The 18,021-nt window shown below is 42.5% G+C and overlaps 1 protein-coding gene across 1 annotated transcript in view; it reads left to right on the top strand.

Moving 5' to 3' along the window:
- Window positions 1-18,021, top strand: part of LOC306928350 (neural cell adhesion molecule 1-like) — a 323,025-nt gene that overhangs the window by 259,655 nt on the left and 45,349 nt on the right. The window contains exons 9-13 of the mRNA XM_079508391.1: window positions 6,822-6,972; window positions 9,924-10,108; window positions 12,249-12,345; window positions 12,697-12,864; window positions 15,823-15,948. Coding sequence (XP_079364517.1) covers window positions 6,822-6,972; window positions 9,924-10,108; window positions 12,249-12,345; window positions 12,697-12,864; window positions 15,823-15,948 — 727 coding nt within the window. The remainder of the gene's footprint in view (window positions 1-6,821; window positions 6,973-9,923; window positions 10,109-12,248; window positions 12,346-12,696; window positions 12,865-15,822; window positions 15,949-18,021) is intronic.

The raw sequence follows: 18,021 nt of genomic DNA, 5'->3' as shown, positions 1-18,021 counted from the left end.
TTTTTTTTTTACAAATTGAACCCTGTTCCCATGTAACATCCAAGCTTCACTCATTGCCATTAGCACGAAATAAAAGGCTTAATCCCTAGATGAATGAATTCTACAAATCCAGCTGCAAGGTAAAGATTACGGCTGGATTGATCCTAGGAATGAGTAATTGCCTTAAAGCAGGATGTGATGGCAATCTCTCGAGGCTACAATCTTAGATGACGGCTATTCGTTTCGATAATGTTCTCCGTCAGTGTCTACTCTATGCTGCTGTTCCCGACTAGATAAGCTCCCAAAATCTAGAACTGAAAACGTGCGCAGGCTTCAAAACCTAACTTCAGTCGCCTGTTTACGAGTTCCACTTTGCTCTGATGTAAGCCACCTACAGTATCTCCTTTATTAAGCTCACCTCCTCAAAGGAACTTGCTGCTGTCCCCACTCTTTTTTTTTTTCATGTTCTTTTGTTCTGTTATCTCGGCACAGATGTCTACGTAATGCGTAGTGTCATCATCACAGCGTGCGACCAGTGACTCATCACGCGGACGGAATACTCGGAACATTGGTCTCTTGCTGTCAGAGTCATGCTTCCATATGCATTACCGTCGCAGCACATTTGTAATCGTTTTATAATGACTGATTTTGTGGCTTAATATGCTTGGTCTGGAAGCACGAGCGGAATGTCTCGCTCATAATTCAATGTGCACGTTCTCTTCTCGACGGCCCAAAATATGAATCCTACTTGAATGATTAGGCACTTTGCCTAATCATTCAAGTCATTTCTCTGACAAAAAGACAACATTATGTCTAAAAGACATTACTTGCCATGATGACAGAATGTCACATTTTTGGTTTTTGTTTTAAATATTGTTGCTTCATATTTATTTCTGCTATTTCCCTATTTTATATGCGTTATAACTAATATAAATATAAATATAAAGTAGTAAAATGTGCTTCTGACACAACCAGCTAAATCAAACTGAACGCTATAGGGGCTAACTTCACTGCCTCTCTTGCAAGTATCTGACAAGATATAAAGACATTTTCGTTTTCTTCATTTCCTGAAAAAAATATTTTTCATTTCCTGAAAAATTGAGTTAGCTGGTTTGTTGCTGACAGCAGAGATATGTGTTTAAATGTGATAGTTGTGCCACGGTAGATTGCCATGCATTCTGTTTAAATGTGATAGTTGTGCCACGGTAGATTGCCATGCATTGTGTTTAAAGGTGATAGTTGTGCCACGGTAGATTGCCATGCATTGTGTTTAAAGGTGATAGTTGTGCCACGGTAGATTGCCATGCATTGTGTTTAAAGGTGATAGTTGTGCCACGGTAGATTGCCATGCATTGTGTTTAAATGTGATGGTTGTGCCACGGTAGATTGCCATGCATTGTGTTTAAAGGTGATAGTTGTGCCACAGTAGATTGCCATGCATTGTGTTTAAAGGTGATAGTTGTGCCACAGTAGATTGCCATGCATTGTGTTTAAAGGTGATAGTTGTGCCACAGTAGATTGCCATGCATTGTGTTTAAAGGTGATAGTTGTGCCACAGTAGATTGCCATGCATTGTGTTTAAAGGTGATAGTTGTGCCACAGTAGATTGCCATGCATTGTGTTTAAAGGTGATAGTTGTGCCACAGTAGATTGCCATGCATTGTGTTTAAAGGTGATAGTTGTGCCACAGTAGATTGCCATGCATTGCTTCTCGTCTAGACACTCATGCTGATCACTAACAAATGTAGCTTTCTAGTCTAGTCTGCCAGTCCAATATTACTCTCCTACTACCTACCTCTCTGGAAGGAACGAATGGAACCACACTGTACCTTTGCCTTAAACCAATTTGCCTTTAACAACTGAAATGAGGCGCTTTGATCTATGTTTCTGATGTATCTTCTGGTCTGGTATGAGCCTGTATTAAATCTGCAATCCCAGAACTTATTTTAGTGGATGAAAGCTACTAGACTGCCAGTCCATTATTATTTGACTACTATACCTGAAATGGGCTGTATGCACAAAAACGCCATTTTGGAAAGAACTTTGGCCACTTCTCTACTTCCTTCACAGGTGTTACCGCTGATACTAATGATGGTGTTGGCATCAAAGTGTACTTAAAGTACCAAAAGTAAAAGTACTCAAGTACTTCAAGTTCATATGTATACAAATCTTTTGAAAATTGCCGATCTACAAGCTCACAATGCGTCGCATCGCAACATATTGTGAGCTTGTAGATCGTCTATTTTCAAATGGCCGAAATGTATATAGGGCTGAAGTGGTTACTGTACGTTTTGTAAAAATCTACAAAGTAACTAGTAACTAAAGTAAAATTGAACTTAACTCATTCATCAGTGTCTTTCTGTGTTAACATACGATACGTCACATGTTTAACATCTTTTTATTTGTGTGTGTTTAGATGATGGTATAGTGTATGTTGTTTAGATGATGGTATAGTGTATGTTGTTTAGATGATGGTATAGTGTATGTTGTTTCCTTGTCGCTGTCAGGTAGAAACTTACTTTAATGGAAATGGAAAAGAGTTCCAACGGATCCAGTGTAGTTCAGTCAGATAACTCACTAATAGAATGAACAAATATTTATTATAGAATGAGAATACAAGTGTGCATATAACATTTTATCTTGGCGTTTGGCTCTGCTACATTTTTCTCCCTGCTCGGCACAATTATACAGCCATCATTAACCATTAAGAGCAGGGAGATAGATATACAATAACAACCCCCCATGGGGAACAGAAATAGCAGAGCCACCGGTGGTGCTGGGGTGGCGGTGGGAGCAAACATGTGCATAACAACACCAGGAACGCATATGCAGAAGAAGGAACGCAGGAAGAATCCAGACTTAGGTGAGCTTAAATATACCCCGCCCAGTTGGTCAGCTGATTGCCACGTCAGCGAATGATAATAGGGTCTTGCATAACACTGAATGAGCCCCTCGAGTATATCTGACTGACCTAACTCCACAAGCTACGCATCATTTTTTATTATTTAGTCACAAGCTCTTGCCAATTGTTTTCATTGATTCAGTTGTTTGTTTGTTTTTTAAAACATACAGACAGACAATTTTCAACCTGGCATCACTGTCAAACAGCAAAGTAAAAATGGGGCATTCAACTATGAACATAAATAACTAAATAAAAATACTAAGTTAGAGAAATATGGAGAAATATGGTTTCTGCCCGACAGCGACAGTACTGTATGCTGATTTTGCTATTTAGATCTAGAGGCCAGTTGGAAGTCTATTACTGTACTTGCTGTCCTAGATCCACTGTAACACATTCTTCTTCCCAGACGAGTGTACAAGTACAGGATTGCTTCTGAGGAGAGGCACTACGCTGGTGATTCTCTGTGATCACTGCTGTGTCTTTCTCTGTAAATGAGCTGAAAGGAGACTCTGAGGAGGACGAGCACTTTGTTTATCTGAAGGAATACAAGAAACAACCATCAGCTCTTGATTGTGATAAATGAACGCAATCGCATAACCAAAAAGTGTACAAATGGAACCAAATAAGGGTTCATTTGTACACTATCTGAGTTATTAACAGTGACAATTCTAATGTGCATATATATATCACCGTTGTTATGCTTAAAAGTGTAGGTGAACCCAAATGCAGACTCAAACACAAGGATGAAAAGAAAAAAGTTGTATTGCCAGCCCAGAGAACAAACAAAAAGGCAAAACAACGAATAGGCCAAACCTTAAGGCTATAGGCTTCGCCTGGCAGAGTAGGCGAGGCGAGGTCCAGGGAAGCCATAAAAACAGGACAAGCATCAACCAGTTTCTGGTTTCAGAGAAAGCACAACACGTTAGGGATCAGACAAAGATGGAGAACAGGGCAGAGCTTATATATAGGCGCAGCTGAGGAGGCTCCAAGCCTCCAACTAGCCGCCACATCCCTGTCTCTAGTCCCCTAGTCTCGCGTGGCAAGACTGTTGCCACGCGAGACCAAATGATTCCCTCATAGGTCTTGTGAACGGAAGCTCTGATCATGAGCAAGCGACAAAGCGGAAGTCAAGCCTCCTCCCCACTTCGGTTTCGTCTTTAAATTTATCCTAAAATAAATAGAAATCATCTGAGCATTTAGCTTGCTGCTTCGCAGAAAGATATTTTAAACTATATTTTTGTGAACGGAAATGCCAGCTTCCTTACTCAGATTTTTGTTGCATTGAAAACGCAGGGGGGCAACGGGGTGGCATTTCATAAACTTAATGGCAAGACGGCCGCCGTGTGAATATGATTCATTTTCCACTCTTTTTACACGATTGCAGTAAAAGGATCTCTTTATTAAAGGTACGCAATAGCTCCCCTCAATTCCAAGGGCAGGGAGAAAAAAAGAGATATTATTAGAGTAAAACCAGAAGTACTATTCATTCAGCATAGCCTGCTGGTGGCAGATTATTAGGTTTACAGTAGGTTCAGGATCAAGTCAAAATCCGCATAATGTGCTGCGTTTGTGGACTGGAAACCGATTAGCATAAATCAGTGGTTTTCAACCCTTTTCATGTCAAGGCCCATTATTTATTCTGCATTTGAGCCATGGACCACCATTTGAGCCATGGACCACCATTTGAGCCATGGACCACCATTTGAGCATTTGAGCCATGGACCACCATTTGAGCCATGGACCACCATTTGAGCATTTGAGCCATGGACCACCATTTGAGCCATGGACCACCATTTGAGCCATGGACCACCATTTGAGCCATGGACCACCATTTGAGCCATGGACCACCATTTGAGCCATGGACCACCATTTGAGCCATGGACCACCATTTGAGCCATGGACCACCATTTGAGCCATGGACCACCATTTGAGCCATGGACCACCATTTGAGCCATGGACCACCATTTGAGCCATGGACCACCATTTGAGCCATGGACCACCATTTGAGCCATGGACCACCATTTGAGCCATGGACCACCATTTGAGCCATGGACCACCATTTGAGCCATGGACCACCATTTGAGCCATGGACCACCATTTGAGCCATGGACCACCATTTGAGCATTTGAGCCATGGACCACCATTTGAGCCATGGACCACCATTTGAGCCATGGACCACCATTTGAGCCATGGACCACCATTTGAGCCATGGACCACCATTTGAGCCATGGACCACCATTTGAGCCATGGACCACCATTTGAGCCATGGACCACCATTTGATGAGATTTAGCCTAAATTGAGCCTTATGTTTTGTTATCGTTAACTCTTGAGAGCATAAAAGCACGCTCAAGAGTTAATGATCTAATAAGGGTCCATTTGGTTACCTGTCAATTAGCTGGGGACCACCTGGAACCCCCTCAAGGACCACTGGTGGTCCCCGGACCACTGGTTGAAAACCACTGGCATAAATGGCAGGCTGCTACAGGTCGTAAGGACTGTACATGCACAACCCACATACTGTACACGATAGGCCAGGGAGAAAATCAATGGCTAGTCGGAATATGAGATTAGTCTTAAAGATTGTGAGGCAGTCTGGCAGTAACCTGCCACTGTTTGAGAGCATCATTTTCACACATGCATGCATATAATGGCATATCATTAATGCTTGAACTATAACATTCTAACAGCTACATGGCACATTGATGACTAGTTATGCAAGCCTCATTTCAGCTTTAAATGTTCTTATAGATCACGATGGCTCATGAGGTTATACTGTACTTGCATGTATGCAGTGACCCATCATACTCTGACCACATATGCTGGATTTACGCTGACATTAAACTCAACATTTGCATATCGGTTGGCATGTTGCACTGGCCCTACAGAATATACTACGAGCAGAAAAGATCTATCCGCAGTTGGTATAAGATATGATATGATAAGATAAGCCTTATTTGATCCTGCAGAGAAATTCAGGTGTCATGTAGAATAATAGAACAGTAGACATCCACCTTGGGTCTCTGAATGAGTGAGTTACCGTATGTACATTCTACGAATAAATATAAATATATCAACAGTGAAGGATATCCACCCGTACCATGACCATTCATTCGTTTTATTAGAGGTTAGTGAGATTCAAAGAAATTGCCAAGAGTGACTCAAATCTGCCCATATACACCTCTACACATAATTCCATGATGATGGTATTCTTCTCCATTAACCTTCTCCCTGTTTATAATAGTTTAGCATCGCAAACCCCCGGTTGTGTCATTGTCATCTGGTAAGATTAATGCTGCCCTTTGAAAATGTTCCAGGATCCTGCTTCAGATCTCCTGGAAACGGAGCAGAAATGTGTTTTTTTCCCCCAAATCTGTATTCTCCAGCGCAGTGGATGCTGTTCGATCATTTGCATAACATGAATGACGACGTGTCTACAAAGTTACAGCACTGCAATATTAATAGAGAATGCTCACTTAAGTTAAGTAGAGGCCTTTCTGTCAGGAAATTATTTTCGAAAGAACAAAAGTCTGCATTTCCCCAGCGGCGTTTCTTTAGAACCTATTGTGTGAATATAAGTTATATGTAATTTATAGTTTGTCACATGACCCTTTCAACAAGTGTTGCTCGACTAAAAATATCTTATCTTTTGTGCAGGAAAGGCTTGGCGTTCTCAACTGGAATTATCTCTGACACGTTAAGATGTTGATCTGAATAGTCAAATCAACACACTAGTGTTCTCTTTGTCTCTCAGGGTGCAAGCATTTCTCTCATGTTAAAACCATTGTTATTGTTGTTTTTCCTGAGAGTGATTACAACGTGCAAATGTCTGTATCAACACAATGATGGCGCCTTGGTATGCTGACAGGTGCACAAAAGCCGATGGCTTTAATAATGGGAGCATCAGATTGTGAACTGCAATGGTTTTCGTCTTCTTCACAGAGCCTTGATGGAAATGTTGTGGTCCGCAGCCATGCCCGCGTGTCCTCTCTTACCCTGAAGTATGTCCAATTCACCGATGCCGGCCAGTATCTCTGCACGGCCCGCAACTCCATTGGCCAGGACATTCAACCCATGTACCTGGAAGTCCGCTGTAAGTCCCTCAAGACTGCCTAACTCTCTTTGAAAATTCTCTCTCTCTCTCTCTCTCTCTCTCTCTCTCCCTCTCTCTCTCTCTCTCTCTCTCTTTTCTCTTTCTAATTAAAACAAAATAAATTATAAATAAGCATGTCCTGAATTGCCCAGTGTGCTGTACAGAATTGTGCAACTGGGGTTGCTGACTTTATCAAAGGCTCAATGCCCAATGCAACTTTTAGAGTAAACATTATTTTTTGTATTTGCTCTAATAGAGTAATTTGCGATGGTGGACCAATCAATCATTGATCAATAGTAACATCACCCGTTGTTTTTCTTTTACTCATACTGTTTGTTTGTGTGTGTGCAACTGTGCATGCTTACTTGCACGTGCACACATGCTTGTACGTATCTCTACAAAAGTAGACCACTCATTCACAGCCAACTACAGTTAAAGGTATATTCAGTGATTTGACTTAATTCAAATATCACTTATTTTTTCTTTTTTTCTGGATAATCCTCCCTACTATAGAGTGTGCTGACCATATAAGGAGTTCCTCCCTGTCCCCAGTGAGCCCCTGGGGTCAAAAAACCCTAGTTTCAGTTTTGGTGGCTGGTGGCAAAGCCTTCATCCAATCAGGATGAGAGGGGCCTTCCTCCAATCATGATCGAGTGGGGGCGGGTCTTGGTGCACATGCTGTTGGCCTGTTGCACTTCCCCCCACTGTAGAGCGTGCATTTTGTTACCGGGGCGGACTGGGTGGTTTTCCAAATCACCCAAATCACTGAATGCTCCTTTAAGCTGATCAAATCAAATCAGCCACTACAATTTAGCACTCAGCTATGCTCTCAAGACAGATTCTTATTCTTCTCATTTTGGGTTCCCATATTGGGACTCAGCTGATGCTGCTATGCAAATCACAGCTCAGCAACATTCAGCATACAAAGCTCATGTTATCTTTGTTCATCACCGCCTGAACCGTATACCAAGATTTCTCCCACTATAGTCTGAAGACTGAAGAAATGTTTTCAATTGACATTTCAGGTTATACAGTAGGAAGGTAGTTTTCTATCCAGATTGCTCAGGGAATTCATGCTGTTGTCTTGTCTTGTTTTTTCTTACACACGTTTTAAAAGCTTTGCAGGCGCAGTCTCAGAAAGCTTCACACCAAAGTTGTTACCTCAATATGAAGGAGATAGAAAGATAGTGCTAAATAACACCCAATTCGATTAATGTCCCCTGCCCTCAGTACACAGAAAATAAGCTCCTAACAAGATAGAATAATAATGCACAGTTGAAGGGAATGTTGGCATTGCAGTTAGCTGCAGTAATCAGTGGGTAATCAGGCTGCTGATTCAATGTAAACAAGTATAATTCCCGATAAGAAAAGGTGCTTTATCTCTCAAGCAAATCTGCTCTATCTATTCTGTCCTATGCTCACTATCAACAATCCATACTGTCTCTATAAATATGAGCTGGTCCTATCTTAATGTACCAAATAATACCATTATTTCTGTGTCCTGTTCCTGGGTTTTATTGGGCTGGGTAGTAAAGTGTCAATGCCTCTCCATTTTGGTGTGCAGTGTTTTTATAGCAGTTGGAGGTCTGTTTACCATGAGTATCTCTTGAAAACAATGATTGTTTTCGCCCTCCACCCGAGAACCGCAGCAGTTTTTTGGGGGGACGGGGGGAGGGGAGGGCAGAAAATCCATCTAGACTCTGCTGGGAGGCTGTTATGGCGGTTGAACAGCCGGGTTGCTGTCTCTGCTGGTCGATGAGACCACAAAGTGATAAAAGACTGAATGGAGGTTGTAAGAGCTGAATCGGGGTTGCAGGGGGACAGCAGTGTCAACTGTTTTTTGCCAGTGGTGTCCATCAGTCTCATCGTCTGGGGCCTGCGGAGCCGTTAAGGTGTCCCAACCATGAGGACCTGCTAGCTCAGATCCTCAGAGACCAGCTGCTCAGCAGTAGAAGGTCGCCTCAGTAAGATGGAAAACACCAGGAAAACAGCAACCTCTGAAAGGCGTGTTTAAAGCTCTGTGAAAATCACAAATGTATGTTTTTATTCATGCTATCACTGATGGGACAGCGTGTGCTACTGCAGCAGCCACTGTACACTACTCGCTGCTACATGCTCCTGTGTTTGCCAGCAATTGTATAATTAGATTGATGAGATTAGATGCATCTTCTACTGAAGTGTTTGGGGATTGTGCTGTGCTGGATTGTCTATAGAAGCTAAATGGAAAGTTATTGCACTTGCCAGCACAATTTGATCATTGAAAGGTCCTTAAAAACAGAGAGAGCGTCTTTTCTCAAAATCCAAATGCACGGCCAAGGCAGACGGTATCACATATGCAGCCACTTTTTACCAGTTAAAGAAAATGAGTCGGCAGCATCCAGCAATTTACCTGTTGTGTTGAACAGTGTCAACCTTGAACTAGTCTCACGTAGGCAGATGATCAGAGATCTCCGCCTACTGATTATGTCTAGTGTCGTCTAAACAGCAGAAACAACCTCCGCTAACAAACCCACTGCGTTGAACATAAATCACATTGCCGTCCCAATATGAAGGAACATCTGCACGCCTTTGCATCGGCTCGGCAATGCATTTGTTTATTTTTTTATCTACTATCTCTGATTTGTTTCCACCCAATTCTATCAACAAAACATTGATTATGGGAAGAGATCTCGCCTGGCTAGTGGCTACGCGAGACCCTAATCTTTGGCATACTGCTCTGAACCCTACATCTGTGCTCTCACACTAGTGCTCTTGTGTTGTCGACTAAGCCATCCATTTTTTGTGTGTGTGTGTGTGTGTGTGTGTGTGTGTGTGTGTGTGTGTGTGTGTGTGTGTGTGTGTGTGTGTGTGTGTGTGTGTGTGTGTGTGTGTGTGTGTGTGTGTGTGTGTGTGTGTGTGTGTGTGTGTGTGTGTGTGTGTGTGTGTGTGCGTGCGTGCGCGCGCGCGCACAGATGCTCCTAAGATCCAGGGCTCAGTGGCGGTGTACTCGTGGGAAGGGAACCCGGCCAACATTAGCTGCGAGGTGCTGGCCCATCCCGGTGCCTCGGTGCTGTGGTTCAGAGATGGCCTGCAGTTACCTGCTGTCAACACCACCAACATCAAGATCTACAATAGCCCTTCTGTCAGCAACCTAGAGGTTTGACGCCGTCACCTGTTCCCGTACCATGACTCAATGGGAAATTAGTCCGTTAATAACTGGGGGGAAAAAATGTGTGTTGTTGGGAGTGAAATATTGGTGTCTATCAAAAGCTTCAGAAGAATAAGCTTATTCTAGCCGGCTGTCTCTAGTGAGGTGCCCCTGCACAACTCCAGTTGACTTCTTGAGTCAGTAAGGTCACGTGAAAAATGTATTCAGATCAATCTAACGCCTCACGGACGTTCTTGGCAATACTCACCAGAGCCTGCTTAGATACATCTTATATTACAAGGCATGCTCACATTTTCACCTCAGCACCATTATCCATCCCAGGATAATGACACTTATTAGCTTCACTCATTAATACATTAGTGAGCCAAGTGCCACTGTGCCAGCTGTTATGAATGACAAAGGTAGTTGGTACAGTGTGACAAATCTATGTGTATCTACTACACATAGATACTGTTCTACTACTACTACTACTACTACTAACACTACTACTACTATCAAAAGCTCTATTGTATGTTTTATTTCTAATAATAATCCTAAAATAATAATAGTGTCACCTTTAGTTGTTGTTGGGGTATTTGCCAAGTAAATTTGCACATACGTAGAATTCAGCTGCCATTAATACAGTGCACAGGGAAAAGCAAGAGTAAGATTACAACTGACCTTCAAACTCGTTTCTCCTTCGGCCAGGTCAAATGCCTTGCCAAAGTTTTCCATCAGTACTTGCACCTCCAAGTTTCCCAACTAGACGAACACAACCACAGGGATACCAGTGGCAGTGACATCATGTGTGATTGCTCATATACACTCAATGTCATCGATATTTTACGATGTTTTATTTCCACGATCTATCGGCAAAGTACCATTGACAGCTTTGATGAAAGGTTGTCTGTGAATGTTAGAAGATACACAAACCTCTATTAATCCTTTGGAACTGCGCATGCATCCACACCTACTGTATCTGTTTCTTTCGATCGCCTTTATGTCCTATTCCTTGTCCCAGATAGCATTTCTGGACAAAACAAGGTTTATTCAACGGTCCATAGCCGGCGCAGTAATGGTCGTGGTGATCCTTTGTTGTGTCCGAGCGTGATACTGGATCTGGTCCGTCACAACACACACTCCTAAGTAACATAAGTAACATCCGGTCGCGGGTTTTATTGGCTCCTTCAAAATAAGGATAAAACGGGGTGAATTAATATAATAATACGGGTGAATTAATTAATTAATCCCGGCGGCCAGACGGTTAATGAGCACCTACAGTACAATCACAGCCAGATGGCAATTAATGAATGGAGCGAGATAACACACACTACTGTGTATATACAGTCATTACAGTGGTCACAGAGTCATTCAGAATGATAACACACTACTGTGTATATACAGTGGGCACAGAGTCACTACTGTGTATATACAGTGGTCACAGAGTCACTACTGTGTATATACAGTGGGCACAGAGTCACTACTGTGTATATACAGTGGGCACAGAGTCACTACTGTGTATATACAGTGGGCACAGAGTCACTACTGTGTATATACAGTGGTCACAGAGTCACTACTGTGTATATACAGTGGGCACAGAGTCACTACTGTGTATATACAGTGGGCACAGAGTCACTACTGTGTATATACAGTGGGCACAGAGTCACTACTGTGTATATACAGTGGGCACAGAGTCACTACTGTGTATATACAGTGGGCACAGAGTCACTACTGTGTATATACAGTGGGCACAGAGTCACTACTGTGTATATACAGTGGGCACAGAGTCATTCAGAATGAGATAACACACACTACTGTGTATATACAGTGGGCACAGAGTCATTCAGGATGAGATAACACACACTACTGTGTATATACAGTGGGCACAGAGTCATTCAGAATGCCGAGCTGAGCCAGATAACTTTGTTTGTTGCGGGAAAGCCCTGCTGAAGCCAAAGAAACATCCACCTTTGACTTTGTTTGTATAGTATGCTCATGCTGCCAACAGCTCACGTACACTTACTTGAGCTGAGGTCAAACCGGTGACCTCCACGAATCCCAGACATCCTCTCTCTGCCCACGCAGCTTATTTTCAGTATGGCCATGATATTATTCATTCAGTGGTCCTCTTCGTGTTTACATTTCTCAGATCACTCCAGAGTCCCAGAATGACTTTGGAAGCTACAACTGCACGGCAACCAACGCCATCGGCTCCGAATCCAAGGAATTTGTTTTTATCCAAGCAGGTTTGCAATGAGAACATTTCACTTCTTTTACTCTTAAAATAAATATTTATATTACAATATTATTAAGTATGTGCACGTAAAATTGTATATTGCATTCAAGCTGTTGGGAACCAGAACTCAGAACATTTACAAATGGAATAGACCCCTGCAGGTCCATTTAGTTCCATGTCTACGTTCTGAGATAAATGAACACTGAGGATTTTTGTGTAGATTGGCATTATATATATATATATCAAAATGCAAATTTTTGACTGACATCTACAGTATAGTGAGATCTGAAGCTCTGAATGTGTGAAAATGGTCAAAATGGTTGAAAACCATGCTCTCCCCTACATCCTTGGTGCTTTTTAGAGGTGCCGTCGTCGCCCGCCATCGAGCGCGTGGAGCCCTTCTCCAGCACGGTGATGGTGGAGTTCGAGGAGCCAGACTCCAGCGGGGGGGTGCCCGTTCTCAAGTACAAGGCTGACTGGCGCCAGCCTGGCAAAGAGTGGGCTGGCCGGGAGTACGAGGCTGAGGATGGTGAGACATGCACACGCACACACGCACACACGCACGCACACAGCATGCTACTTAACTTTATACACATTCAGACATTGAGATGACGTCGCCATCCTGTGGGCAGCTAATCACAAACTACAACAACAATGGTATACCGTATTATGGTATTACCACGGCATAAACAGCCACGGTATATTGATACCGTGAGATTTCCGAGCTGGTGGTATTTATGTATTTATGTATTTATTTGTTTGTTTGTTTGTTTGTTTGTTTGTTTGTTTGTTTTATGTGCATGTGACGTGCAACTCCACTCGCACGAGTCGCGAGAGGTATTATAAAACATTTCACTTCACGTCCACTGTCCACATAATCCAATTTCACAGTAACAGCACTGTTTGGTTTTGATTTAAGTATCATGGCTGCAGTAGATTGACGTTTCCTGCCTATTTGCTGAAAAAAAGAAAACTGATCATATTATATTGGTTGCACGCATCATAATATTAAAATGGCATAAGCGGATTGCCATGAAACTTTGTTGAGTGCACTCATACTCCGGGGAGGATGAACCCTAATCATTTGAGCGATGTGTTCTACAACAGCGTCACCCACTCATGTAAACTTTGCACAGATATCTCATAAGCTTTTGTTGACCCCATGGCCTTTCCTCTAGCGCAGTGGTTCTCAACCAGTGGTCCTTGAGGGGGTTCCAGGTGGTCCCCAGCTAAATCATGGACAGTTGGTAACCAAATGGAACCTTATACAGTAGATCTCTAACTCTTGAGAGCGTCTATTTGGTTTCATTTTACACTCTCAAGAGTTAAATTATTGTTAAACATCTGCATTACTTAAGAAGTCTACACAATTAGAGAATGTACAAGAATTGTTATTTTGTTCAACGTTTGCCTGTTATCTCTCCTAATGGTACCAACATCAAAACAGCATGGAATTGTGGACCTAAGTGGGCCTAAGTTTTGGCTCTGAGAGGCTAAATGTCATCATATGGTGGTCAGTGGCTCAAAAGCCAAATAAATAGGGGGCACGGTGGCACAGTTGGTAGTGCTGTCGCCTCACAGCTAGAAGGTCCTGGGTTCGATTCCCGTTTGGGGCGCTTTGGGTGCTGGCGGCGTGTTTCCTCCTCCACGTCATCAGTGCCCATACCTGAGGCGGGGTTGGCGAAAGGGCCTTTCTGTGTGGAGTTTGCATGTTCTCCCAGTGTCCCCTAGGGTAGGTACCCTCACACGCGCCTGATGGAGGGGAAAGGAACTGGTTGGAATAACGTGTTCCTTCCACGCGTTATGTCCAACCAGGGAAACTCCCCCCTGTCAGGTGTAAAGGAGCAACTTGGACACTCAGGCATGAAGGAAGCATGAGTTCAAGTCCGTTGCTCTCCCCATGTCCCCCATATATGGGGACTAGGTTGGCGGAGGGTGTGTAGAGCCCAGGATCACATTAGATAATTGACACAGGGGTGAAAAATGGGTTACAAAATCGTGGGATAAAAATTATAGAAAAAAGGGGAAAAAAAGCCAAATAAATAATGGGCCTTTATACGAAAAGGGTTGAAAACCACTGCTCTAGCGCCATCCTGGGGCCAAAATGCTGCTGTCATTCATGCGTTCAAGCCATTATTGTATGTTTTTGTAGTCGCCGTCAGTGTTTGGAGAGCGTCTAAATATTTTATCACCTATATCAATATTTTATCACGAAACGCCACAGGAGTCAATCAAAGTTTATTGTAGGGATGTTTTTCTTTTTTTGTTTGTTTGTGTGTTTTTTTATTTAAATGTATCTTCACATGCATTTTGTCCTCCACTTCTCTAAACCACAGCTACAGTATCATTGTAGAGAAGTTTCATTTTGTGCTGCTATTACAGCGTGCTTACGGACTGCATAAATAGGCGGCTGTATTTTCATGGAGGGTTTCCCCAGACAGTCTCCAAGCACTCTGCTATGGCCGCCGCCATAGCGGCTGTACATTTGTACATTACACGTATAGGTTTCATGACTGCTAATTTAGATTGATGAGCGGAAAATTGGTTTGCTCTCGTTAATTAATATTAATTTGTATACAGCCGTTAACATTCATTGCAAACGCAAAGCATTATTTAAAGGTCCTCTATTTGCAGAGCTTGAATTCACTGGCATTGTGATAGGTAGCCCTACTGCAAAATTATATTTGCCTGAAACACAAGAAGTGAATGTGACACATGCTATGTGGCATTTACACCCCAATTAGCTTATAGTTTATCCAGACGTTCTCTACTGACTACTGAGTGTGTTTAGCAAATGCTATTGCTATTCCAAGTTTATTTTTCCTCCCTATTAAGACAGTAATCTGAAATGAATACCAGGGTTTTAATGAATCACACTGTGATTCTACATTGTGGATTTCGGGAACCAAAAATTGTCCTCATCCATGAAATTGCGACTCATTATATTGCATCGCAAAATATCAGCCGCATTGCTCTTAATGAGAAAAGAAATCAACTTGTAAATGATGGACCTCAGCAAAACAACAACAACATTCTGTGTGCTGTGCATTATTGTGCTAATATGCAAATGTAATTATCTACCCCAAAACTTCTTTCTTTGAATGCCACAACAGTTCTGCTGGATTTTTCAATGCTGTCTGGGACTATTTACTGTCATATTATGACCTATATCTCAAAACAAACCAAACTGATTGTGTCGGATAGTTTTGCTAGGTGATTACCGTATGAATTAACTTGCTTTTGTAAATGGGACTTTATGAAAACACATTGTCAAATTACTGCCAAAGCAAATACATCTATTTTGTTGAAGGCGCACGTGGTCTTACCGTCTTTACTAGTGAGTGAAGCCCCAAAACGGAACGAGGAAAACCTTGACCTTGGCCACTAACCTCATACCCCATATGTCCATATATTTCAGTATGTGTCAGTCTTTTAGTTTGTGTGTCATATATGGCTTGTAACAACACTACCTTCCCTCCCCTGACAGGCTTGAGCATGATCACAATCGTGGGCCTGAAGCCCGAGACCATCTATGAAATCAAGATGTCCGCTATTAATGGAAAAGGTGAAGGCGAGAGCTCCCCACCCACCATTTTCAAGACCGAGCCAGTCCGTAAGTACTCATTTCCCTGCTCCCCCGGTCACAATTTAGCAATTACTTTAATGCTTTGTCCTTAGTCCCCCCTGCCTCAGCCCAGAAGCTATCAACCCTCGGCACCTATTGTTTCCTGCACCAAAAGACCCCGACGCTTTCCCTTCCAGCTGCTGCACCAAGTTAACAGTCATTTATGATGCATTGTCAAGTTCATGACCACGACTTGTCTAATGATGTGTGTATAATGTGTGTGTGACCTGGGCCGCCGAACTTCTGTCATTTATGGATGTATCGGCGGCAGTATTTGCAGAGCGGTGTGCAGACTCCCATGCCTCCGCACCTACCATTCTGCGAGAACACTGATTAGAGTCTGTGTGAAAGCATTGCTGCTTTGTCAGAGCTCTCAATCAAAGTCCAAGTTAAGGTGGCTGTTTTCACATGACAACTCCACCACTGTAGCTATCCATTCCCCTTGTCATTATGAGATTTCCTCCTTTGAGTTGACATTATTTCCACACATACTGGCTGACAAGGCCTCTCTAGAAACTTGAGAAACAGATGTTCTACATTGCAATTGGGTAGCTGGAGCATGCTGTATTCATGTGCCTCCTAAAACAGCAGGATTTCTCTTAGCCAGCATAATTTTGTTTTGTTTTTGTTTTTTTTGCTTTTTTCACAATCCGCACAACACGACATCATCAAGGCGCAGGTGACTTGATGCCGTTGATGTTTGTGGAATTAGCTGAGCCAGCTGTTTTTTGTCACATGCAGCGTGTTGTTTGAGGTAGACGTAGTCCACGTAGTCAGTGTGGTGTAGCCTGTAAATACATGTACGTGTTCATTTTACTGATGTGTACTACATCTCTGTAAGGCTTCTATCTATCTTGCTTTATCGTCCCTCTGCTTATTCAAAGTAGCATCCATTCCTTATAGCATCCTGCTTTATAGTGCTGAGTTCCAAAGACACAGAGGGAGCCTTTGTTCTCGTCCTAAGTCAATTCAAATCAATACAACCTAGATTTCTACATTGAATTGATATAATTAGCTGTAACACCTAATGACCGTGGATGCAAAGTAGTACGTTTTATCACATAGCCTTTCCTTGCCCTGGGTGAGGGCAACGATAAAAAGAGAATGACAGCAATCAGTGCCAGCTAGAGTGCCAAGTAACTGTCACAGTGAGCTAGTGACAGGATGAACCTGGCGTGTCAAACACGGTCACCGCATTATTCAAGGTTATTTTATTGCTGTCTTTGTGTGGGGGGCCTACCAGTAAATAAGGCTATGGCTATGTGATAAACAAATCACCTCGCTAACCAACCTCTGACTGGTGTATCGATCCAGCCACAATGTTGGATACAATTGTCTAATGGTGAAAGCCCAAATTTTAATACATGTATAGTATATTACAAACTTAAGTATTGGAATTATTACCTATACTAACCGCCTATCTCCATATTCAAAATGGTGTTTTTTAGTTTTTTTAATGCCTATTTGATCATGCTACAGCATCACACAAAAGCATCAAAAGTAGCAGATCCACGAGCTCAAAAGTCGAAATGTGTCGAAGTAAATTTTAACAGGAAAGAAGTTCTCCTGTCCGACCCGTGCACAGAGAGTAGAGATTCTTTCTAGACTAAACTTGAAAAGGAGAAGAATTAAGAAGCAGCAGACAGCAGGCGAAGATATTTTTCGGAGTGCCATTTTTATTCTCAGAGACAACCATGGCATAGAGCCATCCACTCCGGCGGCCCTCCGGCCTGGGAGAGTGACACACTTTGCTAAATTTGAGTTTGAATCCTGTAAAGCAGTGGTTCTCAAACGTTTTAGCTCAAGACCCAACATTGAAATTAGCTTTGCCCGGGACCCAAACTAGTGGAAATAGCAGATGTAGCTAATATATCTGCTATACACACATTTATCATAAAGATAAAAAAGGTGATATTCCCATGGCTTAGTGGGCCACAAACATGACTTGGACAGAGACGCCCTCTTTCACTGTATTATATTTGATCTCATTGTCTGCTTCTTCTGTTTTTGTTTTGATTTGTTTTGTTCTTTCCGTCATGTTTTTCCATGTGTTATGTTTTC

Source organism: Electrona antarctica (assembly GCF_951216825.1).
Source record: "Electrona antarctica genome assembly, chromosome: 8".
Lineage (NCBI taxonomy): Eukaryota > Metazoa > Chordata > Actinopteri > Myctophiformes > Myctophidae > Electrona > Electrona antarctica.
Note: the sequence above shows the minus strand (reverse complement) of the source record. Positions and strands in the feature narration are given on the sequence as shown.